The sequence below is a fragment of the Carya illinoinensis genome, chromosome 13 (genome assembly GCF_018687715.1).
Source record: "Carya illinoinensis cultivar Pawnee chromosome 13, C.illinoinensisPawnee_v1, whole genome shotgun sequence".
Lineage (NCBI taxonomy): Eukaryota > Viridiplantae > Streptophyta > Magnoliopsida > Fagales > Juglandaceae > Carya > Carya illinoinensis.
In genome coordinates, this window is record NC_056764.1 from 30,790,491 (window position 1) to 30,808,510 (window position 18,020).

Sequence of the window (18,020 nt, forward strand, 5' to 3'; positions counted from 1 at the left end):
TTTTTATATCAACAATACCAACGACAAGGAAGGAAGCTTGATCTTTATGAACAGGCAACGTTAGAGAAGCATTCGACGCGCAAAGTATCATCATCGTAACATTGGTTAGGTAGGGATTCTTCAAAATATATCTTATCATTATAATTTTTTAAAATTTATATATGGAATATATTAAATAATTTAATATTTTTAAATTTTTAAATAAAATTAATATTAAAAAATTATATTATAATAATATTTTATTTAATTTTTTACAAAATATATCATTTTATTTTATTTAAATTGCGGTAACCAAACGATTCATAAGAAAAACGTACGCACGTGGGTATGGTAAGTAAAAAGGAGGAGGTAAAGTAAGAGATTGGGAAGTAAATCTTACTTTTCGTCTCCTCTGTTTCTTTCCGTTTCTTTCTCTAACGAGGTTTTTTTTTTTTTTTTTTTTTCTCTTCTCGCTGGGAGTAGAACATAGCAATGCGAATTCTTTTTTTTTTTTTTTTTCTTGTTGCTGGAAGAAGAACACAGCGGTGCAAATTCTTGATTTTTTTTTTCCTCTTCTTGCTGGAAGTAGCACATAACAGTGCGAATTCGTAATTATTTTTGTTCTCTTTTTGCTGGTAGTAGAACACAGCAGCTTTATACGTAATTTCTAGGAAGAAGAAGAAGATGGTTCATGAGTCTGGGCTTTTGTTGCTGCTTCAATCTATTTGGGTGTTTATTGTCTGTCCATAAACATTTGCAAATTCATAAAAAAAAGTATAAAAATTTGGATGCATATGCCAAAAATCAATCGGCATAAAACCAGAGAAAGAGAGAGGAGAAGAGGCGGAGGTGATGGGTCTATTGTTTCTATGTTTGCTTCTTTGATTTTCTGTTACTCCATTTTTCTTCACTTTTCCATTTTAACCTTGCCGTTTAGTTCCTTCTTCTTGGCAGCTATTGTCAGCTATCACGTGTGGGGTATTAGTGGTAAGTTTTTGGTACGTTTTCTTTAAGTACAAAAAGCATTTCTCATATACTTTAGGATCGATAGTTCACACAATTTTTGTTGTTTTTGGATTTTTTTTTTTTGCACACAAATATTTTGAAAAAAGCGTGTTATCTTAATTTGAATCTTGATATATAATTTATGAGTAGTGCTACATGTACATATGTACTTAAATTTTTATTACAATTTTACTTACAAGATCCATTCTGTTAGTTTTTTTTTTTTTTTTTTTAAATTTAAATTTTAAATTTTAAATTTCATGATTTCTAGCTTATCAATAACTGACATGTAAAGAAATAAATTCTTTGTAAGTTTTTCTTAAGCACATTTAGTATTTTCCATAATTTATGTGATGAGAATTTAAAAATTACAAAGAGAAGGATGAGATTGGCTTACATCAGAAGCACTGTTGAGTCTTAACAGTGGCAACTTCATGCAAAATTTGTTGAAAGACAGGACCTTATCCAGAAGCACTCGGGTAATTAATATTTGAAAAAATCTATTCATTATCTATCCTCTCATCATCCCATGATGTGACATTAGATGATATGTTTACAAGTGAAATATAATAAGTAGTCTCTAATCATCTAATGCCAAATCATAGGATGCCGAGAATTGGGATAATGATATTTGTTCTAAGTTTTCCGCACAATGATGACGTGTGGGGTAATCCTTAACTTTTAGTTATGAGCCAACCATTTCTGGGGTGCACCTCTTCATGATTTATCAATACATTGTGAAATTCTTGGGGTTACCAGTTTTGCATTTACAGTGACTTCTTATAATCCTTTACTACCAAATATTTTATACGTGTTGTTTGTTACCTGGGTTGGTTATAATCTAATGAGATTATTCCTCCTCCTCTTTAGTCGGGTGTTCTTTTGTATATACTCCTTGTGCAGTTGGTTGTGTCCCTTGGTGGTTTTAATAAAATCGAATTATTTTATATGGAAAAAAATCTAAGGAGAGTAGATCAGAAGGTTATAACTCGTGTGCATGTACGGCTAAAGACATAAAAACAAGCAGAAATGAAAATTATGTGAACTTTGACTTATGCAACACCCGTAATGATGATTCATTATTAGATGTGAGGACGGTCATTCCCTTCAGTAGAGGGCTAACTAATAATGGTCAGGTGGCTGCTCCTGACAAGTTTCATGGTGATGAAACTCATCTTCTAACTGTGGAAGATCTTTTTGACCCCCTTTGTGTCTTAAGCTTTAAGTGCTGCTGGTAAAATATCATTCTGGTGTATGACTTGAGGTTATCCTGTTGCTGTAGTTTTTTGCTATGTTGTCTGTTGCAATATCTACAAGGCTTAGGAAGTATGACATTTCCTGTGAAATGAATTTATCATAGACAGAAGTCAAAAGGACATGAATTTTTCATCATTTCAAGCACTTTATCTCTTCTTTTAATGTCCTTTTTTCTGAGGCTCCAACTACCTTGGCAAAGCAGAATGCTAACCTAAGTGTACTATGCATTTAAATATTGATGAGGAACATTATCTTACATTACTTTGGTAAGATACCTCATCACATTCTACATTGTGACATCATGTATTATCTGATACACTTGCTGTGGGTAGGGAGAGGCAAGTATATCATGTTCGCTGCCAGAGAATGGTGTTTCCAATTCATATTCTCTCTTCTCAGAAAAGGCAGTTGATGAACTTCTTCAATCTCCAGTTCAGGGATTTGATGATCACCTTGTAGAGTTCTCAGAAGCCTTGAGAAGTATGCTCATGTTGAATTCTTTTATGTTACGTACATCTTCAATATAACCACATGCTCTGCACATGTCTAAAACTGAAACCATGATGCTTATATTTTTTTCCATCTCATCTCTAGCTGTTGCAAAGGCCTTAAGGTGTGCTGTGGAAAGAAAGGCTTCTGCTCAAGCTGAGGCAGCTGAATGGAAGCGTAAATATGAACTGGAGAGAGCATGAAATCTGCAAATGGAGTGCAAAGGTTTTCTAATGTTGAGCAATAGCAACATTTAATTACATATTCTTGTGTTGTTTTTAATATGTAAAGAAAGGTCTTTAAAATTAGGAATTGCTAGTCAGACTCAAATTAAAGAAGAAGCCTTGTTCTAAATCATCTTGTGTACTTGGGCTATGCCTATCCTTATTAATAATATCGTTTACTTATAAATAAATAAAAAATTATTTGGAGATGGCTACTGCAGTCCTTGTCCTTGATTCGGTGCTCTTCAAGGCCAGACTGTTCTTTTGTTCAAATTTCCATCATTTTTTTTTATAAGTAAAAGTAAAGTTTTATTGATATAAAAGTAAAGTTTTTTTGTTCGCATTTCCATCTTGCCACTGTTGTTCCACAGAAAATTCATTATAAACTAGTTCCTTTGCTTGTAGATAGTTCATGAATACTGTATCACTTCTCTACAGTATCATAGATGTCGGTCATCATTGTCCTCTCATCATGGTTGGCTCCGTTTAATAATTCATGCCACCTTTATCTTATTGAAATTACATCTATCGCTTATCCTATCCTTTATTTTTTGTGGATTCATATTCCTTGTAATGGGCATTATGTGTCTTCAGGTTTGAAAATTTTGGCACCATATAATGTTCAAGCCTTACAGTCGCTGTATTAAAGAGATATGTCTCAAAATTGCTTAACTTAGTTCTCCTCCAGGGAAAGAAAATTCTTGATCATCCTGTTAATTTAACTCATTTTTATTTTCATTGTTGTCATCATTGATCTAAGATGACAAAAGGAAATCTTTGGTCTTCAAATTTCTTTACTATGTATTTTTTTATTATTAAATCTTCACTGGTTGCATATTGCCTTGCCTGCTAATATTGCCTTTTTATTCTAAATCTCTCTACAGTTTTAGCTTTACCATTTATCTTTACTGTAGACTAATGAACTAATGCCACATTGCCAACAAACAGATTCACTTTGGGACCATCCGAACCAACTCAATTTTTTCACTCCACAAAGCATTAGCAATCTTGCAATGGGATAAAAGATAATTAAAGAACTTCCCATTCCAGTTCAAGAAACATTTTGAGAGAACTCAAAGGAAAATGAAAAAAGCCATGTATAGAAAAGAGAAAGTAGAAGACAACAGTGTAAAACATAAAGAGGAGTCAAAGAAAAATAGACAATAATTATGCACTGATTTTTTTAATATCTATATATAATTCTTGGAAATATTTTAAGAAAAAAACAATTATTTTGTAAGATTTGGATTTTGGGGTTAAATTTTGAAAAAATATGATTGTTTAGATATTTAGGTACGTAAAGGGGTTTTTCTCAAAAAAAAAAAGGGTACGTAAAGGGGTTATTTCCTTTATTTACTTTTTTTTGGTTTTGTGGTGGGTGGGGGGGAGGGGGAGGGTTAGTGGCCAGTTGCCACTGCCTACCCCCTTTAGATCTGCCCTTGGTGTGCCATTATTGACTTATTAAGACTAAATCTAGATTATACAAAATCTTAACCGTAAAAATACGCCAGTGACTCAATTGAAAGCATTGAATTGAGTAACTATATACCAAAAACCTCTAGATATGAGGATCGGTCATTTGCTTTTGCCAACCATATGAGATGGTGGGCTGGTAGAGAGCTCATGACAACCATGTCTAAAAAAATTTTCCTATTAAGAATGCGTTAACGTTGCCGCTGGGGAGCAATTGTCTTATAGAAAATGAAGCCTTGACAAACAGATTATAACGGTTATATTTTTCTAAAATAAGCTATATATGTTTGGGCTACAAACTTCATTTTGTCTCCTTTAGAGCTCTTATGTGCTACTTAGCATTCAAAAACCACAATTCATGGGATTCAATAGAATTCCATTGAAATTACGATTAGCAATCAAAGAATGGCTGACTTGTACTACAAGAATTAAGAATAGTATTGCTGAGGTGTTGATCATTGCAGCTTGGAACATAATCAAACTTCCAAGTGAGTTGTAGAATGAATAGGAGTGGAAAGATCACTTAGCTCTTAATGGGCCAAATCAGATTTTAACCAAACCGTAGCTGGTGTTGCTTGATGATTGCTGGTGTTGCTTGATGATTGGTGAATTGTTAGAGAATTGTTTTTTGATTGGTAAATAAGATTTTATTGATCATAGAAATAGGCAAACACCCAAGTACATGGGTCACGTACGATAGCAATGCCTAGGAGTGATGTTCTAGTGATACAAGAAATTCATGAATGGTCATGCCATTAAAATCAATTACAATCGACCAGTGGAACAAGGTGTTAAAAAAGAAAGTTCTAAGTTCTTCCAATGACTGCTCACAATCTTTGAAACTTCGCTTGTTCTAGTCCCTCCAAAGACATCACCATAGGCAGATCGGAACCATCTTCTAAATTGCAGCAATTTGAGAAGTGCCTTGAAGACCTCTCCATGAAGCTAAGACGTCAATAACCCTTCTTTGCATCACCCAAGCTAAAACCACCCTAGCAAAAAAGTCATTTCACAAAGTCGTGGCAATCTCGCAATGTATTAGTAGATGATCGACGAATTCTGCGCTCTTTTTACACAGACAACACCAATCCAATACTATGTTTCCCTAGGTTGTCGATAGTGGGAATCTTCTCCAAAGAAGTTGTCCATACAAAAAATGATTCCTTTAAAGGGGCCTTTATCTTTCAAATGCTCTTCCATGAGAATTGTGAGGAATTGTGAGACGAAATAAGAAATGTGACATGGGATAGCAACAATCAAAATAATTTCGAAAGCAAATCCTAGAACCATATCCAATGACAATAATTAGGTGAGCCTATATATGGGTTATGGATTTTGTTAAGATATAAAATAAATAATAAAATCTACCTTTTCCCATTAGATTAAGCTTTTGGGACAAGTGGTGATTTCACATGGTATCATAGTAGAGGTCATAAGTTCAAATCCTGACTCTACACTCTATTTCATTTAATTAAATATTTCACGTGTTGGGCCACCCATTAAGGGAGAGTCTGGCTCACATGTGAGGGGGAGTGTTAAAATATAAAATAAATATTAAAATCTAACTCTTCCCATTAGTTTAAGCTTTTGGGACAAGTGGTGATTTCAAGAGAAGTAGTGGCTGCCAATACTTGTTCCTTCATAAGCCTGATCACTTTGACATCATATTTGTTGATATAATATGGCTAATATTCTTTTCATCTCTGAAATGTTGCTTTCTGGTCTGTTCATGCTGCATTTATTTTTCTTATTTTTGCCTTCCTTTTATCTAATGTAATTATCCAAACTAATGCAATCGTTATAAATGTACTTGCAAGCCTTAATGGGATAGAAGAAAGTAAATACATTTCTGATTTAGAACCGTGAATTAGACTATTCTCTTTAGACTCACTTATAGACAAAAAACTTTGCCCCTTGGACTCAATAAAATCATCCCAAACATAATGTCCATATATAGCCTATTTTTCCATCCATTTCTCCAACTCAGGCTGTCATATTTAATGCACCATATGTCCGAAGGGCCCTGCCTTCGAGAGATTCCCTGACATAAAGAAAAAAAAAATATTAATGCACCATACATCATTCCAGTTCCAATTTTCTTTCCTTGTATTGTATTAAGTTTTGGCTTTCCATTTATTCTTCCTATGTAATTTAGGCTGTCATATGCCTATATGTATCTTTATCATATCCGATATATCTTCCAAACGTTTCTTGTTTTGCCATATTTGCCAGTCTTGTGCTATTCTTGTAATTATATGGAAACTAATTTCTCAATTAATGTAGGATATCTTTCTTATCCAAAGTTGTTGAGGAGAGTTTTTTTTTTCTCATTTTTTCCCTCACATTATTATCCTTTATTAAGATTTTCTGGAAATGCTCATTTCTTGTTCTGTTGCATTAGAAGAATTTCTCCTGCTTAGAGAAACTTGAAATCTCTTTTGTGCTGAAGAGAATATTTAGGTCTTTGGCATCTAGATTCTTCTATTGCAGCTAGCCAATTAGTGGAAACTTGGATAATTTGTTTCCAACTAGTGAGCTTGGTATGAAATCTGGGCTTTTGTCATCAGATTATGGGTGTTTTCCCATCAGGCATGAATTTTCTAAACTTTTTTGTAGATGGTGGAAATATCCCTAGATAATGCAATGGGAAATGTGGGATTGGTGCTTTCCTTCTAGTGTTCTGGGAAATTTGAGAAGAGCAGGACAGTAGATTTTCTGAAGGTGCCTGCTCTAACTTGCAAAGAATCACTTGTCATACTTTCATGTAAGAAATATGGACAGGTTATCAAGAAGACAAGATTCCCAAATTACCTTATTCCAAAACTTGAAAACGGTGTATGCCAAGCTTCATCTGACATGAAACCAAAACATTTAAGGTGACAGAAACATTTTGGATGTTTATTTGTCATTTATACAATCACATAAATATGTTGAGATGGATACTTTACTGCATGGTTCTAAAAAAGTGAATTCTCTCGAACTCGGAAACAAAACTTAGACAATGGACGTTAGCAAACCATAGACATCTCTCTGGAAGACTAGAGAGATTAGGAATGGATAGGGGTCTAGTTGGTTTTGTTAGTTACCTTTCTGGGGTTGCTCTAATTGCTTATTGGGAAGTTTTTATTCAAGTTTTGAATTTTCTGGAAACTTTTCTGGTCATAGTTATCTCTTCTTCTGTCCCAGGTTCACTTTATACAAGTATGTATCCTGTTTTATGATAATTGCGGCGAACTTCTTGTTTCTATTCCTTATGAATTTGCTTATATTTTACTAGCTTTCATAGACAGCTAATTAAGTCTGCAATAAAATTTTCTCCTCATGTTTTTTTTTTTTTTTGGGGGGGGGGGGGGGGTGGGTGTCCCCTGAAGTGTGTCTCCATAATCTTATTGAATTTTCATTTCATTCAATCTATCCTTTTTTCTCTTTGCCTCTAGAAGTTCCTCCTCTTTTATCTTTTATTATTTGTTTATATATATAGTTTATCCTACCTGATTGTTTGATTTCCTTTTCCTAAGATATATTCTGCAGTTCAAATTCTGAGTTATTTGTTTTTTAACTGGAAAAGTTAAACTTTACTGAGAATAAAAAAGGATGTAATCCTGGTACACAAGGAGTTATGTGATATACAACCTAAGAGAAAATAAGAAAAGTGGTAAAAACATCCTGATAACTAGAAAAGGAAAAACAAGATTGGGCAATCATTCCAAAGAAAACACCCTGACTTTTGTCACAATCTTCTCACCACCCTCAAAAGTCCAACCCTTCCTTTTCTTCCAAATGCATGACATAACAGAAATGGGTTTAGCGTCCATAAACTAGCCTTTTCAGAGCAAATAAAACCGCCTCTTCAACATGCCAAATAGACTACCACTCTATACGGCATAACCCAATTAGGACCGAACAATCCAAAAATGGTTTTCCGCAAAGCACTGGCTACCTTGCAATCAAGCAAAAGATGCTCAAGTGGACACTTATATAGATATATATTTTTTAAAAAGGCATTTATATAAATTCCACTACATGACTTATTTTCCTTCTTTTGTTGTAATTCTTGAAATAGGTAGCATAAGGTTTAAAAAAGAAGGCGTTGTCCAAAGATTTCCTAAAACTTTAATCTAAATGTTGACCCAAGGTTGGTAGAATAGGCTTTGGACTAGTTTTATAAAGGCTGAAAACACTTCTATCATTCAAAACTTTCTAAACAAGTGGTTTGTTTTTTTGGTGTAAGGTGGGTGGTATTCCTTCAAGGCCCTTCTATTATGGACCACAATCATAATAAGTTTGAAAACGTCCATTTTTCTTCTGTTGAGAATCATTACTCCAAATGCACAAGTGGTTACTAAGATATAAATCTATTTATTTCAACACCCTCTCATACCTATGGGCTTCAACCATTCATCCATGTGTTGGCAAATGGAATTTTTAAAACCAGGTGGGAGATCTTTGGATTCAAACATTAGATTTCCTGCCCTGGTTTCTTGTACAAAACAATTGGTACCAAATGATCAAGCTGCTAGGAAACACTGAATTTATTTATGCAACTTTCTCTCTTTCGGACAGCCAGTTCCATAAACAGTTTTTTGGAAAGAAGAATTTGTTTTTGCTTTTCTGATATGGAGACTTTTAGACAATCATGGGTGCTGTAATGGGTGTAAGAAAATCCTGTCAGTGGTGAAGTTATTGAGCCTTAAGTTGGTTTACATGGAGACTGGATAGTGTGCTGTACCGTATTGGGAAAGATTTCTTGTGCTTTCTTGTTGGGTGGAATCAGGGATGAGGCCAAGTTTCACCTTGTTAATTGGGATAAGATTTGCTCCCAGATCTCTGGCATGTGGTTATGGCAGTGTCATCAGGAAGGAGAGCCATTGTGGAGGGCTGTTGTTGATTCTAAGCATGAGAGTGCTTGGAGGGTTGGTGTTCGAAGGAAGTGAGAGGTTCACATTGTGTGGGGTTGTGGAAAAATAGTAGGAGTGGATGGGGGGTTTTTGCAACTAACTTTGGATTTGTCGAGGGATCCAAATTCAGATTTTGGCATGACGTTTGGTGTGGTGATAGAGCTCTCAAGATTGCATTTCTTGGCCTCAGTGGTTTTGGATAGCTTTGGTCACTCCTTTCAGTGGAATGTTTGTTTTACTAGAGCGGATTGGGATTAGGAAATTGGGCCTATTTTTTTGCTTTCCCACTTGTTGTTGCTTCCAGTATTGGTAGGGACAAGGTGGATAAGATGATTTGGATTCATTCAGAGAGTACGAAGTTCACTATTTGATCTTTGTACAAGGTTTTGACAAATTATATCCTTAATCATTTTCCTTGAAAGCGTATATGGAGCAGCAAGGTGGCTCCCAAGGTTGCCTTCTTTGTTTGGGCTGCTTCTCTTGGGAAAAACCTGACCATGGACAATCTGAGGAAGCGAGAGCTTGTTGTTATGGATTGGTGCTATATGTGTAAAAGCAGTGGTGAAATAGTGGATAATTTTTACTTCACTATGAGGTGCCCAGGGTCTTATGAAATAAGATTATTAGTAGGACTGGACTTGCGCAGGCAATGCTTAGGAGGGTGGTGGATCTCCTTGCAAGTTAGAGAGGCGTTCAAGGTAATCATCAAATTGCTGCAGTGTGGAATATGATTCCCTTCTGTCTCATGCGATGTATTTGGATGCAAAGGAATGGTTGGAGTTTTAAAGATTGAGAATGCATGTTGGATGATCTCAGATGTTTATTCTTCCCTACTTTATTTTTGTGGGCTTCTATGATTGTCCTCAATGGGACTAGATTCCATGATTTTCTTGTATCCATATATAGTTTTTGACTTTTAACTAGGTGTTATCCATGTATACTTCCTGTGTACTTGGGATTTGCCTATTTACTTGATCATAAAATCTTATTTTACCTATAAAAAAAAAAAGAAAAAAGAAAAAAAAGAAACCCAAATTGATATTTTGGTGATTCCTTTTGGTTTTTGTTTACCATGTATCTTGTCACAACTAAGATTTTCCCTCTCTTTCTCTGTGTCTACTTCACTGGATACTTTTTGATGCACTGATTTTTCCATGACATTTGGGTTAAATTTATAACCTCTCTCCTTATTCAAGGAATTTTCTGGCTTGTGCCACAGAGCATGGTATTGATGTTGATTATGCAAGAATGGGGAACTTGGTCAACCAACCAGTGTGGTGCAGTGAAGCAAATGAGCAATTTGGAAAGCGCTGCGGGAGGAATGGACTTTGCTCGCATGAAGTTCTTCAAGATGGGGAAACTGATTTTGATTCCAAGATGGTCAGGATGGTAGTTTCCTAGTACTCCCCCAGCTAATGAGTCCTGGCTTTTTATAATATACCGTTTGTTTTGGAATGCATAATTTTATTCTGATATCTGTTAGTCCAGTTATTATTTATTACTACTTCTCAATGTGCCTTAAGCTTTGCAGACTCTCTGGAGAATGTTTAACCCAATCTACTTTTTAATGGTGGTAATAATTTTTATGTTTTTGTCCTTCTTACTTTTCTTAAAAAAAAATAATTTTTATGTTTTTGTTCTTATTTATAAGAGTTAATTTGGTTATTCATTTTCTCTCCCTTGTTCCATGTTCATATAGATGTAAAGATCATTTGATAGTAATCAACAATATTTCAGCACAACTAACGCCTCCAATCGCAGGATTGAACTATAATATAATTATTTTTCTGAGACAGGCTTCATTTGAACTTTCATGGTGCTGCAAAGGTGAACAAAGTGATCAGCACAAACATTACATTGTCTCTTTTGAAAGAGGGAATATAATAACTGCAGAACGAAGCAGTAAGCAGGTACACAACTATTCTCCATATAAGAGGCTATGGTTCTGCAACTAATTTAACTTGTCAAAGCAGCGGCTTTTGCCACTGATCTATCGATTTGCTCACCTTTACACTCTTTTCTCAACTCTGCATGGCACTCTTTGAGTGACTGTTAGAGTAGCTCATAGGTGTCTTCATGGAAGTGGGACTAGAGTGCGTGGCAGGGCCGGGTCTAAAGATCCCTTACCTGCGAAGTTGAACCATGCCTATAACTGCCTTATTTCTGCTTGGGGATAACAAGGGGTTCCTGTCCCCACCATTAGGAAAATTAAAGCCTCGACCCCATCCATTCTTATTATAACATATAAGTTTCATTATATACCTATTTTTGTATCAAGCAATTAGTAAATTTATAAAAGTTGTACAAACAAGTTAACAAATATTTTATAGATTGATTTTTCTTACCTTAAAAATATGGAGGATACTTACCTATAAAAAAAAAAAATATATGGAGGATACCTAGTGTGATGTGTGGGACTGATTTTTTTTTTTTTGGGGGGGGAGAGGGGTAACACAATTTTTAGTCTGTAATCTGTTGTGTAATTAAAGCCTCATGGGGTGTGTTGGCTTCCAGCTTAATTGGCATAAATGAACATACCAATGAACAGAATCTTGGGGTCATTCATCTTTTTCTTTCAGATCTCTTTGAGGTGGAAATCACACCCACAAATTGTGCTTATTTTGACCAAACCGAATTCAATTTCTGTCCAAGTTCTGTGCAGAAATGGTCAGGTTTGAATACAAAATTATGATCTCCTATATTTTTTTTTCCAAGGGCTATTTTCTGCAATTTCTTTATGCAATATTTTTATAACAGGTAAATGTGGTAGTAGAACAATCAGATTTGAGCTTTGTAAAATGCCTGCAGGCATTATACTTGTTTAGGATTGAGTTTAAATTAAACCAGGTATTCTTGAATTACTCAAGGAGCACTTGCGGAAAACTCTTTGCTGAGGGCCTGTGCACCTCCAGGATTAGTCAGGACTTTGTTCTTGGGCACCCGGTGCCATTAAAAAAGAAAAAAAAAACAGATACCCTCATCTTACAACTGCTACAAGTTCTCTTTTGTAACTGCTACTGTATGCGTTCTGCTCTTTAATCACTAAAATTGCAACTAAAAAGGTAATTTAATGAACTTTGAGGAGACTTTTTGTACTATTCATGTATTAAGAAAAAGAAGAGGAAATAACTGGGTAAGAATCTACGCATTACATAAGCTCTTAAAGGGACTGACTGAAAATTAGAGAGCGATGAGGATGTTGTCCCCCACTCTCTCTCTCTAGAAACAATTTTAGACATGGATATTTAAAAACTTCATATATTCTTTGGCAGCAATCATCACTCAGTGATGTTGTAGAATTTTTCTAAATGTGCTCCATGGTTTTTTTTTTTTTTTTTTTTGATAAGTAAAAAATGTGCTCCATGTTAATAAGCTAAATGTGTTTTTGGAACAAATGTCAATCTGATTGGCTTCCATCCATATAAACTTTATGTTATGTAATTTCTTTTGTTAATCCTTTGTTGACCATTTGAATGCATCTAACTAGCATAAATTTGTGTTAGGAGCCTTAAATTCCAAAAGCTTGAGCTATCAGCAAGTGTATCAAACACACACCCATGCACAAGCCTGCCCAGTAATTATGGATTGGTCCTTGTACGTGCAGAACCGAAGAAATAACCGAATGGGAGTTTCACGATTGTAACTAAAGACCTCTTAGTCAAGCGAGCTTTCATGTGATTAACATCAAGCACACACTGAAAATAATTTAATATATAACTGACATGCTGACCGGTGGGTTATGTCATTGGTCTTTCTATTGCTCTCTCTCTCTCTCTCTCTCTCTCTCTCTCTCTAAGCTAAAAGACTTTGTTGTATCATTTTGGTGTCTAATTTTAGATCTGCCTTTCTAAAAAAAATCTTGTTTCAAATTATATTATTTTTCCTCTTTCCCCAATGGTTGAGGGAACAGAAAAAATTGGACATATATATTGAGCCACGCATGCGAGTTGAACTTCTTGCAGGATCATCTTACTTCAGTTTTGTACAAACATGGAAAGATGGTGAGCAGTGGAACATTTCATTGGATCCCCAGTTATAAAACATGGAACTTTGTTTATTTGTTGTTGCAATGTATAGAAAAACCTTGCATACAATAGATAATTAAAACCTTTTCTCACAGCTCTTCTGGTCATTGTCATGGTTATCACATCTGTTGATGGTGTACCCAACTTTAAGCGCAATACAATACACACACATGCACTGATTATTATTAATACATAAATGCACCCAACTGCATGTTTGTATATCTGTGTAAGTTTATATGTTCTTATATATATATATATATATATCTGTGAAAGTCTATGTTTAATATTGCTTATGTTCCAATAAAGGGGCCTGATAATAAGTTTTAGCCCCCAAGTTAAGTGGATGGTTTATCATATGCTTGTGGTTTTGACAACCACTGATAATTAGTTGGAAATTTTCCATGGATCTAAAAGTCAAATCTGTTTTGATAATCGTGTAACATATGAATGTCACTTGAAAATTATACAGTATCCAATTAATTTGCCTGTATGATGATTATTCCTTCCAGTTATAATTGCATTTGCTGCATGGTTATAATCTTACCCTTTACGACTTTCTTATTATTTTCAGAGAAGGAAATTTTGCTCCTGCATATAAAAGTTGACCTTGTGGTAACTCTTGGTGGGGATGGAACAGTCCTTTGGGTATGTGCATTTACTTTTAGCTGTATTGAATGAATTAGAACGTGTTATAGAATTAAAATATTAATTTAGGGCACTTATAAAATTGTATTAAATTAGGGTAATTACCTTATAGTGACTCTTCAGTGTGGTACCTGTTAGTGAAAGTTGTCCATGCTAGATTTAATTTAATAACATAGTCCTCTTACGGTCTTAAGGTAGAAGAGGGTATACATATGGTAAACGTGAGGCATTAGTTTTCCAATATGCATCACATTTACCAATATGTTAGCCAAATATATTTGCAATGCACTTTGAAATTAGATTGTTCTGTTTGGCACTCCTATGTGCGGTTTTTTTTTTTTTTTTTTTTTGGGGGGGGGGGGGGGGGGGGGGGGGGGAGGGAAGGAAGGGGGGTGGGGGGAGGGGTGCTCTGTGTGTCTATAATGTTAACACCAGGTAACTTACCCAAAAGAAATGAACGGCCTAGATCAGTGGATGGTTAACATGTGTAGAAAACTAAGGAACCGTGGGATTTTTCTATAATCTTGTATGTAAAATCTCTAGTGGTGCTTAATATTTATAGAAGTATAATTGTCAACTTGAATACTGCATTTTTTGGTTTTTCATGATTTTCTTTACTTTTTGGTTTTCCAGATTTTACAATCATTGCAAGTAAGCTTTTCTAAATATGATTATTTTTTCATTAATTGTCCCTAAGGTAATATGCATAATGCTTGTTTAATCCAGTGTAAGAGTGGGTTTATTCTTGGAAATGAAGTCTAAAACCCTGGAATCTGCATCAACTGAATTTCATGCTAGGCAATGATATCTATTTCAGATTCTTTTGCTTTCAGACTGTACTTGGCAATTATTATCAACTGATTTTCAGGCAGCATCCATGTTCAAAGGACCAGTTCCTCCCATCGTCCCATTTTCTTTAGGGTCTCATGGCTTTATGACCCCTTTCCATATTCTCCTCCTTGTTTAAAGGCGTCTGTTTCTCTAACAATTTGATTAATGACACAACTTTATACAACCCACACCTTTTTATGACATCTTTCATATAATTGTTGGCTTTCTCCTATCTGACTGGAAGTTGGTCCTTAATATTCTTCAGACTCTGAAAATTACAGAGAATGCCTTGACTCTGTTTTTAAGGGTCCAATTAGTATCACACTATGACACCGTTTGCAGTGTCACGTTATTAGGGATGGTGCTAAAAATGAGTATGATACTGAAGAACCAATACTTGTTTTGAATGAGGTTACAATTGATTGTGGAATATCATCATACCTTACAAATTTGGAATGCTATTGTGACGACTCCTTTGTCACTTCTGTCCAAGGGGATGGGTTAATTTTATCTACAACCTCGGGCAGTACTGCATATTTGTTGGCGGCTGGAGGATCAATGGTCCATCCACAGTTATGTTTTTGCCTCCATATCTTACAATAAGAACAGTGTTATATAATTTAGGCACGTAATCTTACAAGGAAATTTATTTCTTTGGGTTTTATAGGGTAATTCATGCTTATTATCCAAAAAGATACTCAAGTGAAAATATCTTATAATTGAAGGCTATATTGAATTTTCCTTGTGTAATCTTGCAAGTGGAAAGCCTATAGTGATTGGATGGTTTACCAATAAAAAAAGCCTCTTGCCTAGCAAAATAGTTTAAATTTTGACTGCTAGTAGTGCACACATAATGTGTGTAGTTATTATGCGTATGTAATCCATAATGCTTTCATTGGAATATTAAAGATGATTACCGCAACTTGTGTAGCTTTGTTTTAGCTGTACCTGCTGATGAACAATACTATTTGCATAATTTTCACCTAGGAAATATTTTTATTTTCCTCTTATGAGGGGAAGCAACATATGCACACCATATAGATACGATCAAACAAAATGTTTTATGGTGCAAGATGCTTGAAACATACAGATGGCAGCTGTTTAATTAGCATTGAAAGCATGTTAATGGTGCGATGGTATGTGTAATTGCTCTGGGAAAATCTTTTACAATCGTGGCATAAATTCTCTATATGTGATTTTTCAACAAGAAAATGATTGTAGTACTAACATGAAGCCAAACCCAAAATGAAAAATGAATCTAAGTAATACGAAGAGAGGGGAAAAAGCCAGCAACGGCATAACAGTTTTTGGTTATTTTTATGAATGACATTATTATATAATATCTCCTAATATATATCACAAACAGGAAAGAGAACTGAGGGTACTGCAGATGAGCACCTTCCTTCTGCACATAATTTTTTAACATTCAGCTGCAGAAATTCTCTGTTGGCATTGACAGTCTGATGTGTGTGCATTGCATGTACCTGGCTGCTATTAATCTAAAACCAACATGAAATACGGTATCTCCTGGCTGTCCCTTTTACTGATTTAGAAAGCTCATAAGAATATTAATTTGGAAGTGTGTGTTTGACATGTAGAAGTGCAAAGAATAAATATATAAATAAATAAATAAATAAAAAAGGGATAATGTGATTTATCATTACCCGGTTGGCCACAATCTTCCGCAAAACTATAGGGTTTTGGCTTGATTACAGGAGAGGGTTACTGTGTAAGCTTAAGATGTAAGTTTATAAATGTTAGGTACGGAGGCTAAGGGGAGTGAAAAATAAACCCCAAACATTAAATGGTTCTCATGTTTTGACAAAGAAGTTATTTTGTTGGGTGCATTCTTAAGTTGAAAGTTACTCGTTTAGATTTGCACAGGTTTGTGTTTTGCAGAGAAATTCTGTAAGATGATCCTGTCTTTCATTAGCTAGGTTTGGAAGTCATTCCATGAGATCATAAAGTTAAGTTTTAACACCCTATTCTTGATTCTTGAAGCATCTCAACAATTGCAGGTCCCTGGTATCCTAATCTGTCCACATTCCTTGTCCTTCCGGCCTCTGATATTAACTGAGCATGTGACGCTGCGGGTGCAAGTTCCTTTCAATAGCAGAGGCCATGCATGGGCATCATTCGATGGGAAGGATGGGAAACAGCTAACTGCAGGAAATGCTCTTGTGTGCAGCATGGCGCCTTGGCCTGTGCCCACAGCTTGTCTAGTTGATTCCACAAGTGAGTTCTTATGCAGCATCCATGAGGACCTCCACTGGAATCTAAGAAAGACCCAGTCTTTTGATGGTCCTCGAGATTCATAATTTCCTCTCTCTCCATTAGTTTATTACAGATGAAAGAAAGAAATTGTAGATGGTATTTACTTATTTTCTGAGACGCACTGCATAGTGTGATCGTAGAAGGGGCCTAGGGGGATGTAACTTAATTTTTTTTGCTCCTTTTCTTATTGTTTTATCCCCCATATGAACAGCTGAATGTCAGCAGGTAATGATGAAAAGTAGAAGATAGAAAGTGTTTGTTATAGGACCAACGTTTTAATTGTCAAAGACAAACTTGTAGGGTTTCACTTGTTTACTATATGAATATATCTGGGCATATAAAATTGTTGAAGGTTTGCACTAGTTATCTCTTTAACATGCCTGGCCTATTGGCCTATTATTTCTCTGCCTCCTCACTTCCTTTGCGTGATTTTTATACAATACTTGGAGCTTTCAAAACTGTTTCTGAAGCTTCAATTGAAATGTTTCTTTCCATTTCTTTCATTCAAGAAGAAGAGAAAAGAAAGATATCCAAGATTAGTATTTCTTATTCTAATCATAATGCTCCTGTCCGAGGTAGAAAATTACACGTTCTAATCGTATATAAATTGTAATCTTAAGGAGATATCCATATATATGCAGCAAATGGTAGTAGCCAGGCTTAGCGAATGGATGTTTATATCTAAAGATTTCCACACAAAACAACATAAAAACTATGAATTGGGAAGATCAACAAAATTTGCATATGCCAAGGAATATCTTTCAAGAATTTTTCTCAGTCTGGGATTGGAATTATAAAATATCTCCGTCAAGTTTAAACAGCTCCTCCATCAACCTCATGATTATATCTTGGACTACACCCCTAAAAGCGACAATCCTTCTTCAAATGACACATTTCGACTACAATTCCAAGTAGATTAG

At 35.1% G+C, this 18,020-nt stretch overlaps 1 protein-coding gene across 26 annotated transcripts; it reads left to right on the top strand.

Annotated features, from left to right (window-relative positions):
* Positions 1-412: 412 nt before the first annotated feature.
* On the top strand, positions 413-17,462 carry LOC122291590 (probable NAD kinase 1). Of its 26 annotated transcripts, XR_006236698.1 has the most exons (12): positions 414-828; positions 934-966; positions 2,574-2,721; positions 2,836-2,955; positions 7,044-7,303; positions 10,545-10,714; positions 11,122-11,235; positions 11,905-11,997; positions 12,829-13,057; positions 13,922-13,995; positions 16,193-16,346; positions 16,845-17,462. XR_006236698.1 is itself a non-coding variant. In XM_043099394.1 (11 exons), exons 4-10 carry the CDS (start codon positions 2,943-2,945, stop codon positions 14,960-14,962), a joined length of 672 nt encoding a protein of 223 aa, XP_042955328.1. In that variant the 5' UTR covers positions 414-828; positions 934-966; positions 2,574-2,721; positions 2,836-2,942; the 3' UTR covers positions 14,963-15,398; positions 16,845-17,462. The 26 variants fall into 26 exon arrangements, 13 of the variants coding, with proteins under 13 accessions (XP_042955318.1, XP_042955328.1, XP_042955319.1 ...); XR_006236700.1 differs by lacking the exons at positions 12,829-13,057; positions 16,193-16,346 and adding an exon at positions 15,320-15,398; XM_043099394.1 differs by lacking the exons at positions 7,044-7,303; positions 12,829-13,057; positions 16,193-16,346 and adding exons at positions 13,213-13,326; positions 14,864-15,398 and having other exon boundaries at positions 11,905-11,992.
* The last annotated feature ends 558 nt before the right edge of the window (positions 17,463-18,020 follow it).

Bases quoted from the DNA above. Each gene is read 5' to 3' on its own strand.
- LOC122291590 (XM_043099381.1), top strand. From the start codon at position 9,823: ATGGACAATCTGAGGAAGCGAGAGCTTGTTGTTATGGATTGGTGCTAT. The intron at 11,236-11,904 runs GTACACAACTAT...TTTTTCTTTCAG, and splicing joins CAGAACGAAGCAGTAAGCAG to ATCTCTTTGAGGTGGAAATC. The intron at 11,998-16,844 runs GTTTGAATACAA...CAACAATTGCAG, and splicing joins TTCTGTGCAGAAATGGTCAG to GTCCCTGGTATCCTAATCTG.